A 22,135-nucleotide genomic window follows, 5' to 3' on the forward strand; every position below is an offset into this window, starting at 1 on the left:
GTAGGGTTGCATAAACACACCCACAAACTGAAGCAGCAATTTTCTCTGGCAGAGCAGAGACTAGTGAAAAGTGTTACGATCCATTTTGCAACTTTCCTCTGCTTCTTGTCTTGTTACGGTTAAAAATATTAGTATTGCAAAAGTTATTGGTTCTGCAATGGGAATAGAAACAGAGTTTTATTCATTTATTTTGACTTCACTGTTAACTGAAACACTGAAAGCTTTCTTTTGCTCCAGATTAAAGTTTTTAATCTGGATTCTTTGTTGGATTTCCTATTAGATTGTATGACATACTTGAAGAGAAAACAGTCCACCTGGGTTTTATTAGTTTTGAAGACTTTATATCTTTGGGATTTCCTAACCTTTTTTGATTAGTTGGCCTTCTTTCCCTTTTACAAGTTTATTTGTGATTTTTTTTTTTTTTTTTTTTTTTTAAATGTATGATGCTAAGCAGTTTCAGCGTTTTAAATTACAAGCACACATGGTATTGGAGTTCGTATAATATTTCATTCCTATTAAGCTTGATATTGTAAATTTACTTAATAAGCGTACTTCATTATTTTGGAATCCCCAATATGTTCACACTGTTAAGGCACAGAATTGCATAGCTCATACGTGGCATTTGCTGGAAATTATATTGTATGACAGATTTGACACAAGGAGGGTACGATTAAGTGTGATGAATATTCTCAGACTTTGTTTGGAAGTCTAGATGCGCTGCCAGGAATTTCTCAAAGGACCAAATATAATGAAAAGCTAAACTAAAAGGGTCGATTGTTATTATTATTATTATCACTATTTATTTTATTTTTTATAAGAAATCAAAAAATGAGGCTTTCCAGATAAGAGGCAAACAAACAATTAAGCATTTCCTATGTAGAATGTGGCTTTCTAATGTGCTTTTCATTTAAGAGAGTCACTCAGCTGTACATGCCTGTTAAACTGACTACCTGCTGGATCAGTTACATCTACTTTTGTTGGGATGTCCAAATTTAGAAATGAGAGAGCACTGCAGCATGCTGATTTGCAGTTTTAGGTCACCAGAAATTACATAGAACATTCAGAATTTTTAATACACACTGCCACAAAGTATATGGTAGGCTACGGTCTTCAATAACTCTCCATGGCTGATCACCCTTTCGTGTCTACCGCATAGAAAATTGCCCTAATTCACCCAACAGAGGCCTTTTTAGTTTCACTCATTTGCTTCAAACCAGAAGTTTGTAATTTACTTGATTGGAGAGAATATAAATTTGTCTGTATTTGTGTGTTAGGAGATGCATTGGTAGTTATTGTGTGTTTTGATTAAAATACGTATTTATTTATATATTTTTACTATTTTGTCTTGGCCATTAAAACTTGTTTTCTATTACACAGTAACTAGAATTCCACAGATTTATGAAACTTTACTGAGTGAATTACAATGCTCAGTTCTGTATTTGAGTTATAAACAACTGAAAACACCAACATCACCCCAGGCCTAGTGTGTGGAATGGCTTTACACCATCTATGTGGGGTTTTTTTGTAAATTTGTTGCAGGAAAGTTCCACTTAACCTCAAAGATGGGTCGCATTGAGAAGAGTGTTGAGGCGCACAAAGGAGCTGTTTTGGCTGGAAGATGGAACTATGATGGGACTGCTCTTATCACTGGTAAAGATGACTAGGACTCATTTCCTCTGTTATCTGACAACTACTCATCTAATCAGCCTTTTTTCCTTTTTAAATCAAAATGAGAATCTAATCAAGCTGTCTTTAAGGTCTATTCTGGTTGTTTTTCTAATTAGCGGGAGAAGATGGGCAGATTAAAATCTGGTCAAAAAGTGGGATGCTACGCTCAACACTAGCCAGCCAAGGTAAGGCTTAAAACCTTAATTTCACTGAAGCGGAGCTGCAAATGTGTATCTAGTGCATGTGCAAAACTGCACACTTTTCATTTATTATTTAAGCGCTAAAATGTTAATTAGCAAAGCAAAACGCAGATCAAACTGATCAGGAAAACAGTTGCACCTGTAAAATTTCTATAGTTAACAAAATGCCCAACTTTTCCTGATGTGTCTGAATTGGCCCGGCCTCACTTGAAAAAAGACTTTAATCTCAATCAGATTTTTACCTGAATAACAGATGATAATTAATAACACTATTTGCATCTGGGAAAAACCTGATTTGCTGGAGGAAAAAAGCAACACTATACAGTTAGTTCCATATGGTTTTGGGCATTGGCACTTTTTTTTTGCCATTTTGGCTCCATGCACCATCACAGTGGATTCCAAATCAATCAATCAACTTGTGAATGAGTTTAGAGAGCATGGACATTACTAAATGCCGTTTCTTCCCTTGAGATGCACTGCAGACCTTTAGTACTGCCATCTTCAGTCCTGCTTGTTTTTGGGTCACTCTGTGGGTCAAGTATGCTCTGTTGAGCTTAGATCAGGTGTCAAACTTGGCCACTGAAGAATATCCTGTTTCGTTGCCTTTAGAAACTCTTGGGTACCTTTTGCAGTTTGTTTCAGGTCATTTTCCCTTTGCACTGCAAAGCGCTGTCTAATTAGTTTTGGGTAATTTTGTTTTATCTGAACAGACACTACATCCCTGCACACTTAACACCTCATTGCGGTACTTCTTTCAGCAGTCGCATGATCTATAAACACTAGAGGCACAATTCCACTACCAGCCATACATGCCAATGCTATAACACTGCCTCCACCATGTTTGACAAATAATATGGTACGTTTTGGATCATAAGCGGTTTCTCTCCTTCTCTGTACTTGACTAGGTCCATCAGTCTGGTAAATGTTGATTTTGGTTTCATCTGTCCAAAAATATTTCACAGAACTTTTTTAGATGTTTTCCAGCAGTCTTATTTAGGCTTCTTGTTTTTGAGTGTAACCAGCAGTTTATACTTTGTTGTAAACCCTCTGTATTTACATTTATAAAAACTTCTCATGATTGTAGACCTTGACAATGATATGGCTAAATTTTGAGAATATTGTTGACTTGAAGTTGAACTTATTATGAAGGACGAGTTTTTTTGTTTATTTGCATTTTTAACAAATGAAAGAATTTTAAATCTTTTCCTTTAGTTGTCTTCTGTAGTCTTTCATACTGTTGGTGTAGCTGAGCTGGCCAGTGCATTGCCTTTTTTTTTTTTTTTAAGAAAATAACAGATTGTTGATTTGTCCAGTATTTAATTTTTTTCTATTTGTCGAATAGATTTTTTTTTAGGTTTTTCAGTTCAATGATGGCCTCCCTCACATGCATCGACAGCTCTGTGGCCCTTACATGAAGGGTTCAAGCGAGTCCACCTCACTTGAGGTGAGGTGCAAACTATTTAGTTTGCATGATATAATAAGGCATCAGACCTCACCTGGCTGTGTAACTGCTTGTCAGTCAGTTGTCCATTTTCTTTTGAGCAACTGAAAATGAGGAATGATATTAAAAAACTGTAATGCCCAAAGAGTTTATGCAGTAATTTCGTTAAATTTCTCAAGCTCAAGCTATAAGTCTGCAATTTAATCATGTATTATCTTACAAAATACACTGTGGTGGTATACAGAGCTAAAATTACCAAAAAAAGTATAATTCTTCAAAACCTTATTGACCTAACTGTAGCCCTTCTCAGACATGAGATGGCTATCAGTGCTTGCGTAAACAGTGTTTTAAAGACGTAAAGGGATTCCAGCAATATTATTATGTATTATGTACAAGATTTGGCAGCACAATAAGTAATATAAAATATAGTAGTTCAGAATGCGCATTAATGTGCAGAGCTCTTTTGATTTTCTAAAGCTTCTGCATTGATTCTGCTGTCATTTGATGCTACAAGTATGCAATAATCTCAGAAGAAACAAGTGAAAACAGTAAACTAACTTTTAATCTTAGTCTCTTGCTTCTGTTAGAACTCAAGTTAAATCATCACTGACAAAACTTGTTAAGCTGACATGTCACAGACTCTGTCCTCATCACATTTGTTAATGTGATTGCAGACTTGTTGCTTGTTGTGAGTGATACCAACAGATGTGGTCAAACATTTACATACACCCATCATGAGCATGAATGTCATAGTAATTTTGGTCTTTTAATGATTTCTCTGAAATGTTCTTTTTCCAGGTGGGAGTCATTATACAACATATGTGTTTATTGACTTAAAACAAAAGAATTGGGGAATTGGTTGCACAAGTTTGAAGTAATGATGGATTTTCCCTCATCCATGCAGGGTTAAAAGTATACATATAGGCTCAAATGTATAAATACACTCACTTAAATCTTTTACTGGTGATAAGTGGTACTGAAGGTTCTGCAATGTCTACAATATTAACTTCTCATTAGTTTTTATGATTGAATACACTTGGTAGTTTCTCTCTGCCAACATAAAGATAATTTGTTTAACAGCCCTCATTGCATTGACCATTCCTCAGAATAATAGGAAAGTCTAAGAAAGTAAGTGAAGACTTAAGAAGGATAACTGTATATTTACACAAGTTGGGAAGGTTTCTTGGAGCCATCTCTAAACAACTGCAGAGTCCAAGATTATCAGTTTAACCAATTGTGTGGAAATACAGGTTATTTGGATACGTCACCACTTTGCCAAGGTCTGGAAAAAGATCAAAAATCATCCCCCTCAGATGATTGGAAATTGTTCAGGATGTTCAAGAGCAACCTAGGAACCACCAGGGTTCATCCTAACATGAACTGGAAACTGCTGAAACACCAGGATCTCTGTCCACAGTGAATCAGGTTTTACGTTGCCATGTACTGACAAGTAAAAGAAAAAAGCCACTGCTCCAAAATCCACATCTTTAAACTCAACAGGAATTTTACAATATGGAAAAGCCAAATGCCTGATGGTCAGACGAGATGAACAGTGTACGAACAGTGTAAAAACTGTCAAACATGGTGGTGGTAGCATCATGCTCTGGGGTTGTTTAGCTGTCAGTGCTACTGATACATTGCACATTGTAGACTGAATAATGAAGAAGTAGAACTACCTCCAAGTTCTTCATGTCACCACAGATAAACAGCTACACTTGGGAAGAATTGAGTCTTCCAACAGGACAATGATCACACACATCAAAACTGGTTTAGGAATGGATAAAGCAGGCTATCATTAAGCTTCTGGAATTGCCTTTCTAAATTGTGGACCTCAACCATATTCAAAATTTGTGGACTATGTTTAAAAGCTGGAACCATGGCAGGAAACAAACCAATTTAAATGAACTTTGCTAATTTTTCCAAGAAGAGTGGTCAGCCAAAATTAGACCAGAAGCTTGTTAATGGCTACCAAAAGCATCTGGTCAAGGGCCAACTTGCTATGGAACATTTAACCAAATATTAGTGGTGGTATATAACCACACCACAATGTGTAGTGCCTCATGTTTGATAGATTTTTAGAGTTTCTCCCCCAAGACCATCTCAGAGAGGCAGAGTTTCTCAGAATTAAAGGCACAGGTTTATCTGCAAAAAACTACATCAAAAAATTCTGTAATAATTTCAGAATTTTCAGTGTAAAATTTTAAAGAATGAATGAATTTGTCGTCATCTACAGTACATAATATCAGCAAAGACCAATTTGTGTGAACCCAGTTCGTGTGCCATTCACAGATGCAGGTTAAAGCTCTATCATTAAAAGAAAATACATGAACACGATCTTCACCATCTTCTCGTATATGGTAGCCCACTTTTTGGACATTTTGCTCTAAAGCCCATAAAATGCTTTAAAGCAAAATGTCCATCCAGACTGAATGGCTTAATTGTAGAAAGGTGTGGTTGTCAAACTGGGCTTTCTGCAATTGAATTTGGTTCATTATAAAATGCAACAAATTAAGTAGACAACAAAGAAAACCCAGGACTGTTGAACAGCTAGGATCCTGTATCAGACAAGAATGGGATTCCTCTCTCAAAAATCCAGCAGCTGGTCTCCTCAGCTCCCACATGTTTATAGACTGTTGTTAAAGGAAGGGGGGATGTCAAACTGTGGAAAACATGCCTACCTATTTTTTGTGACTGTGTGGACTAGTTCATAGAGAATTTACATTATAATACACTAACTACGCATGTTGCAAAGGTGACGGACTTCAAGCGGAGTTGAAAGAAGTGTGAAACCGGGATGCCTATTTGGCTCTGCTGTCCGTTTTCAAAACAGAGTATAATCAAGGCTTAAGAAGATAACCATGCTTAGCACTACTAAAATGTGAGTCCGTTTTCAGGTACAAGTTAAAAAAAATAATAATTAGAGGCACATTTTTCTTTTTTTTTGAAGTGGAGTTTTACTAAAAGCCATAAAAACCTCCAGTAAGACTGATGCTAAAGTTCTTTCTCTAGCATTCAGATCTTACTTATTAATCACTGTGCAGTTAAACTCAATAAATGTAACTGTTTTGGGGGGTAAAAATTGGCTTCTTGGTGAAACTGATTGTATGCCACTGCTGAATGATGGGTGCTGTGGAAAACCTGGCTGGGGACTGGTGATTGAGCCCAGTATGTAGTAATGTTTTTTTCTTAGCGTTTGGGGATTGAGCTGTACATTTGTGCAACACCTGGATTTTGTAGTATTTCTACAGATACACACCACCCTCCACATGGCACCCAGATCACTGCAGGTGTTGATTCTCTTTTGTGGCTACAGCTTCACAAACACACACACACACTCACATGCACAAACACACACACAAACTCTCTCTCACACACGCACATATGCACAAATTACAGGAGCACACTGTTCTGGGTACTATGACCCATTTTATGAGAGAGCTCTAGGAAGAGGTTGGAACAGAGTAAGAGCGAGGAAAAAGGAACTTGTCTGAACCCCTCTCATCGCCTTCGTCAGATTTGGATCATGTGACCATTTGGCATTTGTGAGAAACCCCATGCACCTGGAGTAGGGTTAAATGTCACCCCCCTCCCCACCCCACACCCCCACATACACACACACACTCACACACAGACACACACACACACACTCTCACAGATTCACAACCACAGCTCAACACGCTCTTGCTCACACAGACACACACTTGTGCTTATGCAGTAGAAGTTAGACTGATTTTCTCAGCTGGTTTTCTTGTAAGTGAAGCAAAGTGCTGTTACGTACACTGAATGAGGTGAGATTTCTGATTGAGTATGATATCTTTTGAGAGGAGGAATTGGGTCTGCTTCATCCTCTAGCTATTTTTCACAGCAAATTCTGATTTGTAAATGAGAGAGGGGGGCATTTGTACACAACTCTGTGCTCTTGGCTCATGATTAATAAAAGATTGCTTCTTTCTTCATCTTGTGTTTTTGGATGTCTTTCCAGGATCTCCTGTATATTCTGTGGCCTGGGGTCCGGACTCGGACAGAATTCTCTACACTTCAGGAAGACAGCTAGTTATCAAGCCTTTACAGCCCAGCGCCAAAATCATACAGGTACACAAACTTTTTCTGAAGAAGCCGACAGACTAAACTTTCTCTATCACTCACACATGTTGCTTGAGCGCAAATTCACTGACATTTACAAAGGCTTGTAGGATTTAGACATCAAAATATGCTATTTCATATGTATATGAAAACCAGTTCCAGATCATATGACCTCTCAGTATAGAATAGTTTTTAGTGAATTATTAACTTGAAATTATTATGTCAAAGAGAAACACAATTGAGTTCTCCACTTAAATAAGTCAGTGAGGCCATTAATATCACAAAAGACACTGAAACAAGAGAAGATATTTTTTCTCTCATCTCTGCTACACTATACTTAAAGGCTTATAAGAAAACTATTACTAAGCTATTACTGCACATAAATGCATACACGGGCACAATGTCCCAACTTCATTATCTCCCTCTGAGATCTCCTGAAGACCAACACGATGAACTAAACAAATGAACTCCCCTCCCTCCTCCCCCACAGACCCCCTAACATCATACTCTTTGACCTTTGCAGTCCCTTATACAGACAGCAATACAGAATATTTACCTGTGTCTTCCTTGGGTACATGGAATAAGTAACCAGTGTACAAAAAATAAAGTGTGTATACAGATTAGGAACAGAATGGTACATTAGGTCTGGTGAGATAAGGCTGGGAACAGGCTCTCTGTTCTTTGTTACACTGTAACACATGATGTTAAAAGTAAGCTCTCAGTTTGGCTAAGATGAAACAATTCATAAACTTGTAACTGTGGTCGTGACCAAATAATAAATTCCATACGGGTGCTTATTCCAGCCAGCTTATTTTTATCCTCCTTTTGGACAAAGGAAAAGTATAGGAATTTGTTAGAGATCTCTTCAAACCAAAATGTTAAATGTTGATGACATTATTATGTTTCTAAACTTAACTTTTTCCTCCCCCCCCCCCCATTCTTTCCATTACTTGTATGCTTTCTCTCTATCTTTCTCTGCCTAGTGGAAGGCTCATGATGGGGTCATTCTGAAGGTAGACTGGAATTCAGTCAATGACCTTATCCTGTCAGGTGGAGAAGATTGTAAATATAAGGTCAGTGGCTTTTTGGTATATTTGTTGATGTCTTAGTAATTACTGAATACCTTTTTAAAACCATTTCCTTCTTCAACAGGTATGGGACAGCTTTGGACATCTGCTTCACTGCTCATTGTCCCATGACTACCCAGTCACATCTTTGTCCTGGGCTCCAGATGGCGAGGTGTTTGCTGTGGGCTCTTTCAACACCCTGCGGCTCTGTGATAAGACTGGAGTAAGTGAACCCATTATAACCTCCATGTATTTTTTTTTTTTTAATGTTGAAGATAGTATAATGTAAATGGAATGTCTGGAATTAGCTATAGAAGTGAAATGGAGGTTATTAATAGACACAATTTTGGCAAAAGGGTTCAAAACAGCAAATTTTCTTTGTTTTTTATGTTTTTTTTAATTTTTTGCACTTACTCAGGCTTTCATAAACATAATTTTGTCCCAGTGTATTTTAATATGCCTGGAATGACATAAAGTGAACTTAATTTGAGATTTCTGGCACCTCTTACACATTCATCATCCACTGTCTTACCCATGTAACCAACAGGAAGTGCTGGAGGTAGGGTATGGGCAGGACTACAGTCCATCAGTGAACCACAATTTAGTTCAGTTCAATTCAGTTTTATTTATATAGCAACAAATGACAACATCAGTTGCCTTAAGGTGCTTTATATTGTCAGGTAAAGACCTTACAATTAGGTGACCTCCCCCTAATGAGCAAGTGCTTAGGTCACTGTGGAAACCGGTTGGAAGTGAGGGGAAGAAGGCAGGACAAAGACACAAGCACACACTTTCAAATCTTCAGTGACAGTTACCTTGGGAATATCAATTAACCTAATCAGTATGATTTTATTTTTATTTTAACTGTGGGAGGAAACCCACACAGGCACAGGGCGAACATCCAAACTCCTCATAGAAAAGCCCCCAAACCTTCTTGGTGGTAGGCAACAGTGCTAACGGCAACACTGCGTCTCCCACATTTTCAACCTGATACATTATTTTTCTAATATTTAATAATAAATAAACTTGTATAGCATACTTTTGCTTTTTTGAAAATAAAATGTGGAAGTTGTTGTTTTTCCCCCACATCAGCCACTAACTAGCTAATCTCAACACAACCCTGGCACAAGGACACACTCAAATGTTCAGTCAGTCTAATCTAATCTTTTACATTTGCCATATGTAATCTTTTTACAAAAAGTCTACCTAAGGTTGAATTTTCAGTAATGCATGTCTCCTCTCTGGTTACACATGTAGTAAGTAAGTAAGTACACGCATTTATAGCATTTGTTACAGTCCCACAGGAAAACTTTGTGGCAGTAATCTCATGAAAAAGTATATATATTGAGTAAAAAAAAAATCAAAGTGTGTTTGCATGTGCTTAAGTTAATTCCAGGTTTTGATCACTTTTTGAGGATATCATAAAATTCATCATTTTAAACGAACTACTTGAGCAGCATGTTTCTCAAAAACAATTTAACTATTACCTTTCAGTGACATACTCTACACAAGTGATAGTTCATGAAATCAGAGTGACCTCGGTTATATGCAGCTGTTGCTGGGAAAAAAAGGAGCAGAAGCTGTACAGCTGTACATCATCAGGGCCATGTCCTTTTAGCTTTTTTTGTGTACTTTTTCCTTTAGTTTATGTACATCTCCCAGTGTAGCATTTATTTGTAGTGCGTGAAGTCCTTTTCCTCGAAACGTACAGTGTCTGTAGCACATTGTCAGCTTTTCCAATGCAGTATGGTTTACAGTGTGTAGCTCATTACAGGCCACGTGTTTTCTATACATCATTCATCTCTTTAAATCACATTAGGCTGCATGCCACATGTTCTTGTTACCTGGTGCTGATGGTAACTTCAGTAATGAGAAAGGAAATGAGAGAATGATGAATGGTAATTGTTGTTTCATTATTGCTGAACACTTGGCAGTGAGCAATATTACCAGTTCCCTCATGGGACGTTTAGGGCTTCTTTGAGTTTATGTTCAGATGTCACTGAACTGCTGCATCAGATCGCAGTAATCAAAACAAACAACCTGGGCTAGGATTTTTGTGTCCTGATCATCGGGCATTTCATGCTTCATTTTGATTTAATTAGGATCAAATGTCTTTTCTTTTTTTTTCTCCTGGGGTACTAAATCAAATGTGCTAGAAAGAGGTCCGGGCCAACCAATATTTCTTCTCTCCAGGAGTAAGGTGTGTGTTTGTATCTGCGTTGCGAGACAGATTTGGTATAGTTACTTTTGCTCTTCTGAACCAGCGATTTCAGTTGTTTTGGGGAAACTTGCCAGTTTATTGCTGCAGCTTAAGGAAGTGATTCAAATTAAGGCAGCTCATATCCATTTTGCCTGTGTAAACAAAACTAAAAATAATGTACTATTAAAATTACAACTTGCTCCTTTATTTTTTGTAATGACCCGAGTAACCTTATGTCCTCCCATTATGGGTTTGTTTACGTGGTTGGTTTGTTCCATTGTTTCATCATTGCACCACTTGCTTTGCTGTGGTGTGTCTTGGTTAAGGCAGTGTGATGATGATGATAATTATGATGATTATGGTTCTGCCCTGCTCTGACTGGAGGAAGGGTATGCATGCCTTCTCCTCCCTAAGCCCCTCAGAGACAGTGTGTACTGTAGCATGGTGTGGGAGGCTTGCTCAAGAAGAGAAGCGAGGTGGGGGTGCAGGGAATAAGGGGGGGGGAAAGAGTTTAGAAAAAGAAAATCCCCCTCAAAAGGTCACTCCGTCCGAGTCGCGTTCTATGTGTGAATTCAGACAGAAGGTTCTTTCATGCATCAGAGAAAAAGTTCAAGTTTTGCTTACATGTGCACCCTCGGCCAGTGTTGTATATTTATTATAATGTCATTGTGCATGAGAAGTTGCAGACAGAAACCATTAGCCGGTTACAAGTGCTTTACCTGTGTTGTTGCTGTGGTTTGTTTGCGGCACAGCAAGGGTTAAACAGCGTGAAGAGCCTTTTCAGTTACTAGCGTGACTAATGGGAAGGAGTTTCATTCTGTATCTGCTACAATGAAACCTTGCACTTTAACGTATTGCTGCTGGCTCAGCAGGATCAGTCCTGCAGATTTAACCCTTTCACCCTTTTCCAGCTTGGCTCTCCTCTCATTCTAAACTATCAGCTCTCGTCTACATTTTTACTTTCTCTCCTCCATGCCTTAGGGCAGATGTAGTGCATTACCCCTCTCCATTATCGCTGGAAAGGCTGGGTGGACACACGCAAATACAAAAGTAGCAAAAAAAAAAATATTAGTCTTGCAGTTCCAGCAAGTCGCCCGTGGACTGATTGTACCATTTTTTTCTTAACAATTAAAAGATAACTGATTTATTAATACATATTTATTTCTTTTATTTAGACTTTTATGGTGCTTAGAGTTCTTTTGTGTAGAGAACTTTTTGTGTAAAGCACTTTTTACAGGAGGTTTAACATCACACAAGACACAAAGAGGCTCACTGTCCCTTTTACAAGATTTGGGAGACACAATAAGTCAGTGTCTGTCTGTGTGCCTGCCATAGTATATGCATGTGCCCACATGCCTGTGTGTGCGCATTTGTGTGCAACCATTGCCGTGCAAATGTGCCTGCGAGACAGCAGTCTATTTACGAGGCGCTGCAGCTGGTGTCTAGCGTCTGGACCCTGTCACGATCCCTGACACTGTCACTAGCTAACAAGTAGGACTCATTGTGCCAGGCAAGCACCCTCTCGCTTCTTGCTCTCCACCCCTTCTCCCCCTTCTCTTCTGTACACTTGTTTTTTTTCTCTCTCTCTGCTGTACAACCATGCTCACATGCATAAATGTAAAAGCTGCCTGGTTTTGCTATTCTAATTCCCTGGAAGAATATTGTGAAGGAATAAGAATAACATTTGTTTATCTATTTAAACTTTCAATAGATTGATTAAAAAATATGATTTTATGTTTTTGCTTTTGTTATTTGGTCATGAAGAGCAAGTTCTTCTTCTGCTGTAGGAGACACAGAGCACAGGACATCGTCCCAAGTTCAGAGGCTGGTCAAAGGCACGTAAGCAGAGCCAGATCAAGAAGGCATAACTGTTTTTGCTGAAAATCTGCGTGTTTACCAGAATGACCTCATTTAAACGAATAATCAGCCTGTGATTGTTCATGCAGGGTTGATGTCAATCTGAATGTGGCTGTAGACGTATACCTCATTGAACCTAATGATTGCTGCTCCTGTCTCTCTTGTTTAACTGAGGTCTTACTAAAAATATGGTTGACCTGGAATGATCCAGGTTTCTCTCAAGCTCCCACCAATAATCTCAAGTGCATATCTTAATCTTCCACTCTCCTTTCCACCATCGCTTTTGTAATCCCCTTCTGTTAAATTACACTTGTGCACAGGAGACTAGCTTAGTCTGAATACTCGTAAAGTTGGCTTAAGGGTGAGCCCTATTTCTTATGAATATCTTTGTCATTTATAGTTAAAAATCCCTTTCCTTCAGGTGTTGCAGTTGTTGGTACACAAAGAACTAACAGTTGTTAACCTCACACAGTTTTGAGAAAATGATCTGTTAATGTTATAGCTCATAATAGTAGCATTGCTTTCAAAGGCAGAGAATGTAAAAGTGTTAAACCACTGTTATACCCTTTTTGATGTTTCTATTTGATTGAAAAGCCGAAATGGTCTTTACTCATAACAATCAGTGATTAACTATCCATGATTTTCTGCCAGCTACATTGTCTTTAGAACGAACTGAATATTTTATTCATCCACTTTGTGGCAGTTTTGGGTAAATTTATGCAGGAGACTTAGCTCCTAATTGTTTCCTTCTCTTGCATGTTTTTACTTTTTCTTTCTTTCTTTTTTTAAAGAAGAATTACCCCATTCGTCTAAATCTTCCTCTATCATTCTTTTTTTTTTGCTTCTCATGCCTCCCTACTCCCTTTGGGTATGTTTGACTACCTTGCGCTTATCAGTGCTCCCCCTCTTGGCTCCGTCTCCCTTGTTCCTTCCTCGAGGCCCTCTTTACCTCTCTTTTTCTGGATGAGTCTAGGGGTCCCCTTAGGGCTTTGCTCAGCATTGCCACTTTTGGAATCGGTCCATGTTTAGTTTTCTTTCTTATCCCTTGCGACTTCATCTGCAGCCTCTTTGTCTGTAGGATCTTTGTCCACCCATCCTTAACACCACTAGTTATTGTTTATGTCCTCAGAAAGTGTATTCCTCTTGACTGTCCGTTAGCCTGCCACTCTTGTTGCTGTCTTTATTTTCCATCTGAGCCGTAGACTCTTAATTGCTAGGTATCAGTCATCACCATCTTATCAATTAGTCCCTTTAACAGCTCTCCCCCTTTACCACTGGGGAGCATATACCTGACCGTGTGCTGGCAAGTTTGCTACCAGCCATTGGCCAGCCAACATCTGGAAAAGAATGAAATGGCCAAGAGTTCTGGTCCTGATCGTGAACCACTGTTAGTGGAGCATGAAAAAGCAAAAGAAACCACTGTAGATTTATTACAGTGCAAACCTTTATCTGTTTTCATCACAAGAAACGGGGGCGTTCAGTACAGTATGGTTTTAGGCAGCAGAAGTAAGAGAGAAACACACACACATTGAGGATAGGGAGTAGAAAAACAGCAGAGACTGAGTAAAATTAATGGTGTAGCTTTGACAAAGAAAGACCATGTGCACATTAGAAAACATGGTGTCTTAGTATTTGAAAAAAGACAAGTTTGAGTGTGTGAGTGTGTCAGGGAGAGAGAGAGAGGGAGAGCTAGGGAGCGTTGTCAAACAAAGAGAGTCCTGAGTCAGCAGCAAAGCAGTTTTCTCCCCAGGCAACTGGGTAGGGCTACCCCTCTCTCTTTCTCTCTTTCCCTCCTCCTCCCACTTGTGCTCTCTGTCCCTCACTCTCTTTCTTTCTCACTCTCTCCCTCCCCTTACAAATCTGTGCTTTTGCATGCTATTTCTTGCTCTCTGCACTCTGCACTTTTCCTTTATGCACACTCTCTCTCTCACTATAGTAAGAACAGAAAGCTTCCTCCATATTATGGTGAACTGGTAGAAAAAGAACTCAAGTTCTGAATCTGAGGTCTGCCTGTCCTCTCTCAGCTCTCTCCCTCTACAGTTTATTCTTGTTTTCATAGGAATAATTTTGCCCATTTCTTTTAACAGATTTTAATGAGGTTACCAGTCTTGATGAAACCTTTGCGAGCATGAATAGTGTAAGACTATTAGATGCAATACTTACATGTAGACTTAATCTGTCATCCCAAGGAGCTCATTAGTTTCCCCTACCAGAATGTGAGGATAATGATTTCTCCTTTGTATTCGAGGCCCTTTGTGTCGAACAGGCTTTGGTTTTCTGTGTTGCTGAACTCATTCTGGCACACTCTGTGGAACAGTGTATACTTAGGTCCATCTTGCAGATGATTGACCCCAATTTTTTTTTTTTTTTTTTTTTTGTGTAAGTTTGTGTGTGTGTGTGTGTGTGTGTGTGAGAGAGAGTCAGTGCTTGTGTGCATAAAGTGGGTTAGAGTAAAAGGCACTTGTTGACATGGTATTACTTTTACACCTCTCCCGAGTTCGGCTAAAGGCTTGCCTTGTTGGAAACCAAAAAGGAGGGGAGCATGAAAAGCTGAGAAAAGAGAGCAGTTGGAGGGGTGGGGGGTGGGGTAGTGTGGAACTGTCCAATATATCCTTTAAAGTTGGCCTAGGCAGTGAGGCTTGGAGGATTGGTCTCCATAAAAGACGGTGGTTTCTCTTTCCCTCAAGTCTCTCTCTCTCTCTCTCTCTCTCTCTCTCTCTCTCTCTCTCTCCCTCTCTCTCTCTCTCTCTCTCAGTCGCTCTTTTTTTTTTTCTTTACTTCTCAAACCCTCCTTCCCTCCCCCCAAAGCTGGAGTAAGAGTACGACAGTAAGACAGTGCCCTGCCAGCCGCTCTGGCAGAGTCATCATTCTTAGCAACGCTAAATCACTACCTCCACTAGCTAGACAAACATGTCACACTCATAGACAGAAAGAGGGAGAAAGAGAGGAAAGAGGGATAAAGCCATGGGGGTGATACTTGGTGACGAAGGCAGGGAGCAAATAACGGGCTTTGGTTGTGCACACAAGTAGGGGAGAGCCTAGTATGTGTGGAACTGGGGGTATCACTTTGAGATTTTTTGCCAGCCCAGAGTTCATTAAGGGCCGTTATTGAGGGCTAGGGCTGGGCTGGAGGCACTGGACCAACTTCCAGAAGAGGATGATTTGAAAGGGTTTAATTTTGGCTGCACCCCAGGGTTCCCTCCCCCTCTCTGCTGGCCTCCACATGGATCAGAATGATGCTGACTAATTTAATGACTGCTTCCTTCATTTGTTCTAATTTGTTATATGTTTGCTTCAACAGAGGAATGATGTTTTGTCCTGTCATATGTAGTTTACTTTGTGTTTGCTCAACTGTGTGGATACTTTGACAGTAGAAAAGATCTGCCATGGTATAACGGTGGAATTAAGATTAGCAGATATCAACAAGTGTTCTACACAGACAGGGCTGGATACATTCTCAAAGCCTTAGTCTGTGCTGCTCATACGATGACCAAAATAAACCTGTCTGTTCTTAAATTGTCATCACTGATATAGTGGGGTCTTGTGCATTGTGCCATTTGTAGCATGTCAAATGCTTTTAAATACCTAAATTACCTGTGTGGGTGCATGTCTGTGCGCGCGTGTGTGTTTGCAAGTGCATATGTGCATAGTTGGTGCTAATAGAATTCTGCTGTCCAGCTCACAGCTGTGTCCTGCTGATGAGTCCCAGGAGGCCCCAGCATGTGTCTATGGTTACTATGTTGAGGCTCCAGCATGAAACCATGTGTAGATCATTACTCTCCCCTTTTCTCTCTCTCTCTCTCTCTCTCTCTCTCTCTCTCTCTCTCTCTCTCTCTCTCTCTCTCTCCCCTCTCTCTCTCTCTCCCCCACTCTCTCTCTCTCGCTATCTTCTGGTTTGTCTTGCCCCCCCCCGCCTTGCCGTCTCTCTCCCGTCTCTCTCCACTTCCCTTTGCTCTGCCAAAGCTCCAACTTATGCCACACTACGCTTGTCTACGGCCCAGCCTCTGTATCTCGTTAGCCAAGCCAAATGGGTATTTCAATACAGAGATTTGTGGAGCTCCTCACACTAGCCTATGTTTACAAATGGGCTTATAAGATAACTATAGTGTGTTATTGCAGAGTCAGGAAATACAAATGGTTTAGTTTATCATTGCACAGTAAATACTGAAACCTTTACTTAGTATATATTGGACACTCGAAATGGGCTGTGATGTTGTAATGATAATAATGATTTTTTTTCTAGTTTTGATTGTATTGTATGTTTTGCACACACACACACACAGCGATTCTTTACAAGGCCGATTTTGAATAAAAGCAGACAAGATGACAACAGATTGAAGGACAACTTTTTAGAATAACACTGTATTTTACAGTGATATTGTTAAACTGAAGGACTCTTCTTTTTTGTGACTCTGACAGTGGTCAGAGCTAAATTAAATCTTTAACAAACAATACAGTTATCGGTTGAATTTTATGTATTTCCTATGTATTTCTTCTTTATAAGTTGCATCTTTAATGCATTTCATGTGCACAGTTTTTTTTACTTCAGTCTTGCCATGCCCCACTTGTAGACTTACGTGTGTGTGTGTGTTTGTGCGCGCACTTGTTACCAAAACAACTAATATTATCACTTTGTATACTATTGATTACTTACACAGAAACATGAAATACATGCAGCATGAAATACAGTGTGGAATTGCAATACATGGATGATGTGCAGTTAAATAACACTAGAATGATGTTATAGTTACACACAAATGTTTATTTAAAAAGTTATTTGGTTTAAAGTAACATAACCATCTCGAGAAAACATGTGGGTATTTGGAACATAGAATCCATCTTGGAAGTCAGCTCTCAGCCTGAGACATTCCCACACACAGGTCTGACCAGTCCTGGACATAGGCCCAGCTGTCCTTATCCTAATAGTCAACCCCATCCCCCATGGAGGGTTCACTGCAAGCTGACGTTTACAAGGTCTCCTAATCTGCTGAGAGATTGATGAGCCCTCATCCAAAACGACCTTCTTGTTTTTCCCCAAAGCAAATTGCTTTGTTTTTAGTTTCACTCTTGAGCATTTTTTTTTAAATATGTACTTCACAGTGGGTTTAGCTCAGGATTGGTCCTGAACATTTGTGTCAGCACTTTCAGACATGTACACCCTATGTCTGTTTAGGGCTTGATACTTGCCTGTATATGTCTAGTGTCCATTACACTGAGATATTTTGTGTTTATTATGTGCAGGGAGTTACTCTGTACCTGCACTGCCAGGTCCTGTCCTGCACATAGACACATAGGCAAACTAAAGCCAGCTGGCTTTGCAGAGAGTCTGCCATCTGTTCTGATTTATGTAAGACTGTTAACCCCGGACTAGGTCAGCTCCCACTAGCTCACTAGCACAGTGTTAAACTAACAGAGAATAGCTCTCCTTTCACCTGTTTAAAAATTGTGGAGAAAATTGTAGGTTTGAACCGTGTGGGGTTTTTTTTTTCACAGTTTATGTTATGTAATGATGAGATAAACTGTTTTTTCACACTTTGAGCAATATTTTTAATTTCAAGTTGAAAACATAACTAAACAATGGCATATGGTCTGAAGTATGACTGTAAAGTATTAGAGATACATAATTATATGCTTATGTTTATGAAAAAAGTATGTGCATTGTGTGCTCTATATAACAAGGCCAAATAGGGTTGTAACTGCATTAAATACAAGTTTGTTAATGGGTCACAGACTCTGTTTGACCCATTAACACATGTGGCAGTTACAAGTTTTTTCTAAACGCTTGCTGCAAATGTGTCAGGAGCGTCCAAGATGAAGGGCTAGAAAAGCACAGAGAGTCTGAAACTCTCATGCCCCCCTTCTGATTAGCATGTTGTTGACTTGCGTTAGGGCTGGGGGGGAGCAGAGAGCGGTCAGAGCAGATATATTTAATGCTTGTGAAGTAATGGGGCTGAATCAGCAGATAGCTCCACTGGGAGCCATTAGCCCAGACATGTGTCATTAACCCTTTCCCTACACTTTCAGGTACTGTAGAGAGACAGAAATTCAGTGGCACAGAGTCGCACTTTTATTTTCTCCTTTGACTTAATTTCTACTCTTTTATTTTTTTTTTGCTTTTGTGCTTTATTTGCATTATCATATTAATTTATTTTAAATATATATATAGGGCAACTTTTGCATATAGCTCAGGAGCGATGTAATAATTTATGGCATTTGCTACATGCTAATAAATATGTATTTTTACTTTATTAGTCATACACTGCATGGTTTCAAGAGTAAAACCATGGTTTCAAGGTCTGGTTCATTTCAGTTACAATGAAACTTAATGGTTTTCAAAAAAGAAAAATGTATCAATGCGTTGGGGGGGGTTTTCACTCCAGTTTTGCCAGATAAGCCACTTTTTTGTGCAAACACTCACATTTTAACCAGGACACATGTAAATATGCAACTCGCTTTTGCAGTTGTGATAATTAGTTGCTAATAACAAATAGAAATAGCTCCCCGTGCAGAGTAACCTTGATATTTTGACTTTTCTTTCTGCCACAAAGCTGTCATTGTTAGAAAGCATGGTAGCCAACTTAATTCAAGCTGAACACCGGCAGTGTTTCAACAGCCTCCTTTCAAGCCTACAGGGAATAAGTATTTGTCATTAAAATAATGAGCTACTATCGAGTAATTTGTGGGAGGATGGTTTTTTGTTTTTTTTTTAAAGGCAAGAAACTGCTTCAAAAAAAGTAACACGACAGAGTTAGTCATGGCTATTTAGAAAGAAAGACATATAGAAAAGGCATATGCAAAATGGTTATTTTAACAGAACGTTTGCTCCAAGGCAGGAATGTCCTGACTTTTAGAAGGCCCAACATTATTAACCAAACTTGTGCCTTTAGAAACAAGTTTGAGTCTGCCTTGAATCTAATTTTCTCTTAAAATAACCTTTTTGCAGTCGTCCCCGTGCCGGCTGCAGCTACAGGGCAACAATAGAGAGAAGGGGCAGGCCCACAACACCTGCCAGTCTTAATGGTAAACATATGTCAAGAAATGCAGAACGTGAGGAGGAAGAGAGGAGGAGGAGAGCAAGCGCACGCTCCTCGAAGAGGCTGTGCATCAAAAGACTGTGTGCAGCCTTGTGTGCACTTACAGTTGGTTGCATGCTGCAAGCTCGGGTCTGTGCATCATCGCTTAAATAAAAATAGCCCCAAATAGTAACACCAGCCAGCTAAATATGGTAAAGGTTAGTACATACTAAGGTTTATTAAACTATTTATTTCATGCTATTGAAGCTATAGAGCCATTCCTTTTTTCAAATATATATTTTGCTGCTTATGATCCAGTTTCTTGTCATTTTTTTATAAGGTAGTCTTCACCAGTAGCTCTCCAGGCTTTTTGAAGGCCTTTTTTGTTTTTTGCTTTTTTACTTGTGTTCATTTCCTGTCTTTGTAACTGACCATTTTTAAAAGAGAAATGTTTTATTTTTGTTAAGTCACTTAACCCTAATCTAAAAATTGTTCAAGCAGAAACAGGCGCCTAACTCAAAAGATGAACCAGTGTTGTTTTCACATAAAATACAGGTTAGGAAAAAAGCAATTTGTTACTATCAGCCTTTGCAAAAACACAGAATTTGTTCCCCCTTTAGTTCAATCTATGAAAAATGCCAAAGATAACACAGTTTGACAGGCATAAAATAGTATTTTTTTTTAACCCACTACGGTGATTCCCAAAGTGCTATTAGCTAAAAACCTGGCCTGGTGTATCCTGGACAAGTGGAGGTTAGAAAAAAATCTGTTTACAGCGGATGGATAGTGTCTGAAAGTTGTGTCCATAAGAAATAGGTCCTGTGTCAGGTGTTTGTTGGATTTATTTATTTATTTATTTTCCTGTGAGACGTATCTGTATCTATCTTCAGTTTACCAAAGCCTCGGGGGAAGGTGGCTGTCAAGAAGCCATTTTCAAGGAAGGGAAACAGGCAGAATAGGCTGAAGTATGCCAAATTACACAAGACCTGGGCTTAAAATCAGTGGCAACAGGTTTCATGGAGTGACAAATCCAAATTTGAAACTTTTCGTTCAAATTATTGTCAGTATTTACAGCGGAGGTACAACAGTGAGTGTCTACAGTCATCTGTAAAATGTTGTGTAGGCTCTGTCATGGTTTGGAACTGCATTTCAGCATCAGATTTTGATCCATCGTGCAATACTACCTGGAAAGCAACTCTTTGGCAGTAGCTTCATTTTTCAGTGTGACAATGATCCTAAACACACTGTAAATGCAGTAAAAGCATACCTGGATAGACAAACACACAGGAGAACAAACTGGAATCAGTCATGGACTGACCTCTGCGAGTCCTCAAAAGTTGAAGCAGTGTGAAACCATCTAGTTAGAGAATGGAACCAAAGATAACTAACATCCAAAGAATGTCCTTCAAGTATTCTTGAAGGCTGATTAAAGAAGTTACAGGAAAGTTTGCTTAAGAGAGTTCAGGTTGTGTTTTTTCAAAAAAAATAAATAAAGTTGGTCACACCAAATACTGACTTTGAAGCAGGTTAGAATTGCAGAAGCTCTGTTTTTGCTTTATAAACTATATATCCATTCATGATTCCACATGTTTAAATAAATTGCTGCACTTTATTTTCCATTTTCCTGCATCTGTCTCATAAATACACAGCAGTTTTTAACTGCTTAACTTTAATTTGTGTGAGTGTGTTTTCATCTGCATTGGAGTACACACCTAGACTTGCATACATAGCATTGCTGCTATGTGTAAAGTGTTTCATCTTTTTTTTTTCTTTTCTTTTTTTGTATAAGCTCATTGTGACTTTCAGGGGTCTCACCCTCTCTCCCCCAAACCTCAGCTGAGAACTAAACGTCATGTCTGCCACCATCCCTCTGACCACAAAGCTGCCCATTATGGTTAAACAGTGTTCAATGACCAGAGTGGACTCTGGCTAGATGACGGCCGAAGCTCACCTTCCACATCCCACAGCCAAATCTTTATTTTGGCCTCTATACAGACCATGTCCCTGTCTGCATGTTCTCTCTTGATGCTGTATAACATCTCTCTGCACTAATCTTAAATCTCCTTGCAACCTTGTCAAGTAGAATTCTCAAGTATCCAGCAGAGTTCCACCCCTCTGGGCTGCAGTAAAACCATTTGCCAAATGTAATGCCACTGGCTGATTCACCTTCCCTTGCTGCGCTCCCCCTTAATCGGGCTCCCCCATCTCTACTGTTCTTGTAATAGTCAGTGCTCTGCTCTCCCCTGTTTATTACCAGTCTCACATCCTCTTTAAAATCGGAGCACATCAGTCTGGCTTTGCAGTGTATTAAAAAAAAAAGTCAAATATCTATTGACTCAAAATTTCTGTGATTCTGTGACACTCTGAGACAAAATAATTGAATATGAGGTTAAACCTACTGCGGCCAAGCCAAGTCATCAATCAGACTGTGCCTGTCTTTCTTCCTTTTGCTGTATACAAACAACAACACAGGATGCAGAAGGAGAGTTGTTCTTCTAGATAACCTCCTGCCTTGCCTTTAAGTCAGCTGGTTTTATTATTCTCGTATGGTCATTTTTAATGCAGGACTTTCTGTTCTTCTAACCAGTTTCTTGTTAAGCAGCCAA

General features: G+C 39.2%; 1 protein-coding gene across 3 annotated transcripts in view; it reads left to right on the plus strand.

Moving 5' to 3' along the window:
- The window catches only part of ift80 (intraflagellar transport 80 homolog (Chlamydomonas)), a 43,986-nt gene that overhangs the window by 3,513 nt on the left and 18,338 nt on the right, over positions 1-22,135 (plus strand). For all 3 annotated transcript variants that reach the window (XM_019367581.2, XM_003454796.5, XM_019367582.2), the window contains exons 4-8: positions 1,540-1,650; positions 1,785-1,853; positions 7,292-7,401; positions 8,376-8,465; positions 8,545-8,682. In XM_019367581.2, coding sequence (XP_019223126.1) covers positions 1,540-1,650; positions 1,785-1,853; positions 7,292-7,401; positions 8,376-8,465; positions 8,545-8,682 — 518 coding nt within the window. The remainder of the gene's footprint in view (positions 1-1,539; positions 1,651-1,784; positions 1,854-7,291; positions 7,402-8,375; positions 8,466-8,544; positions 8,683-22,135) is intronic.

Source organism: Oreochromis niloticus, linkage group LG14, assembly GCF_001858045.2.
Source record: "Oreochromis niloticus isolate F11D_XX linkage group LG14, O_niloticus_UMD_NMBU, whole genome shotgun sequence".
In the NCBI taxonomy this organism is placed as follows: domain Eukaryota; kingdom Metazoa; phylum Chordata; class Actinopteri; order Cichliformes; family Cichlidae; genus Oreochromis; species Oreochromis niloticus.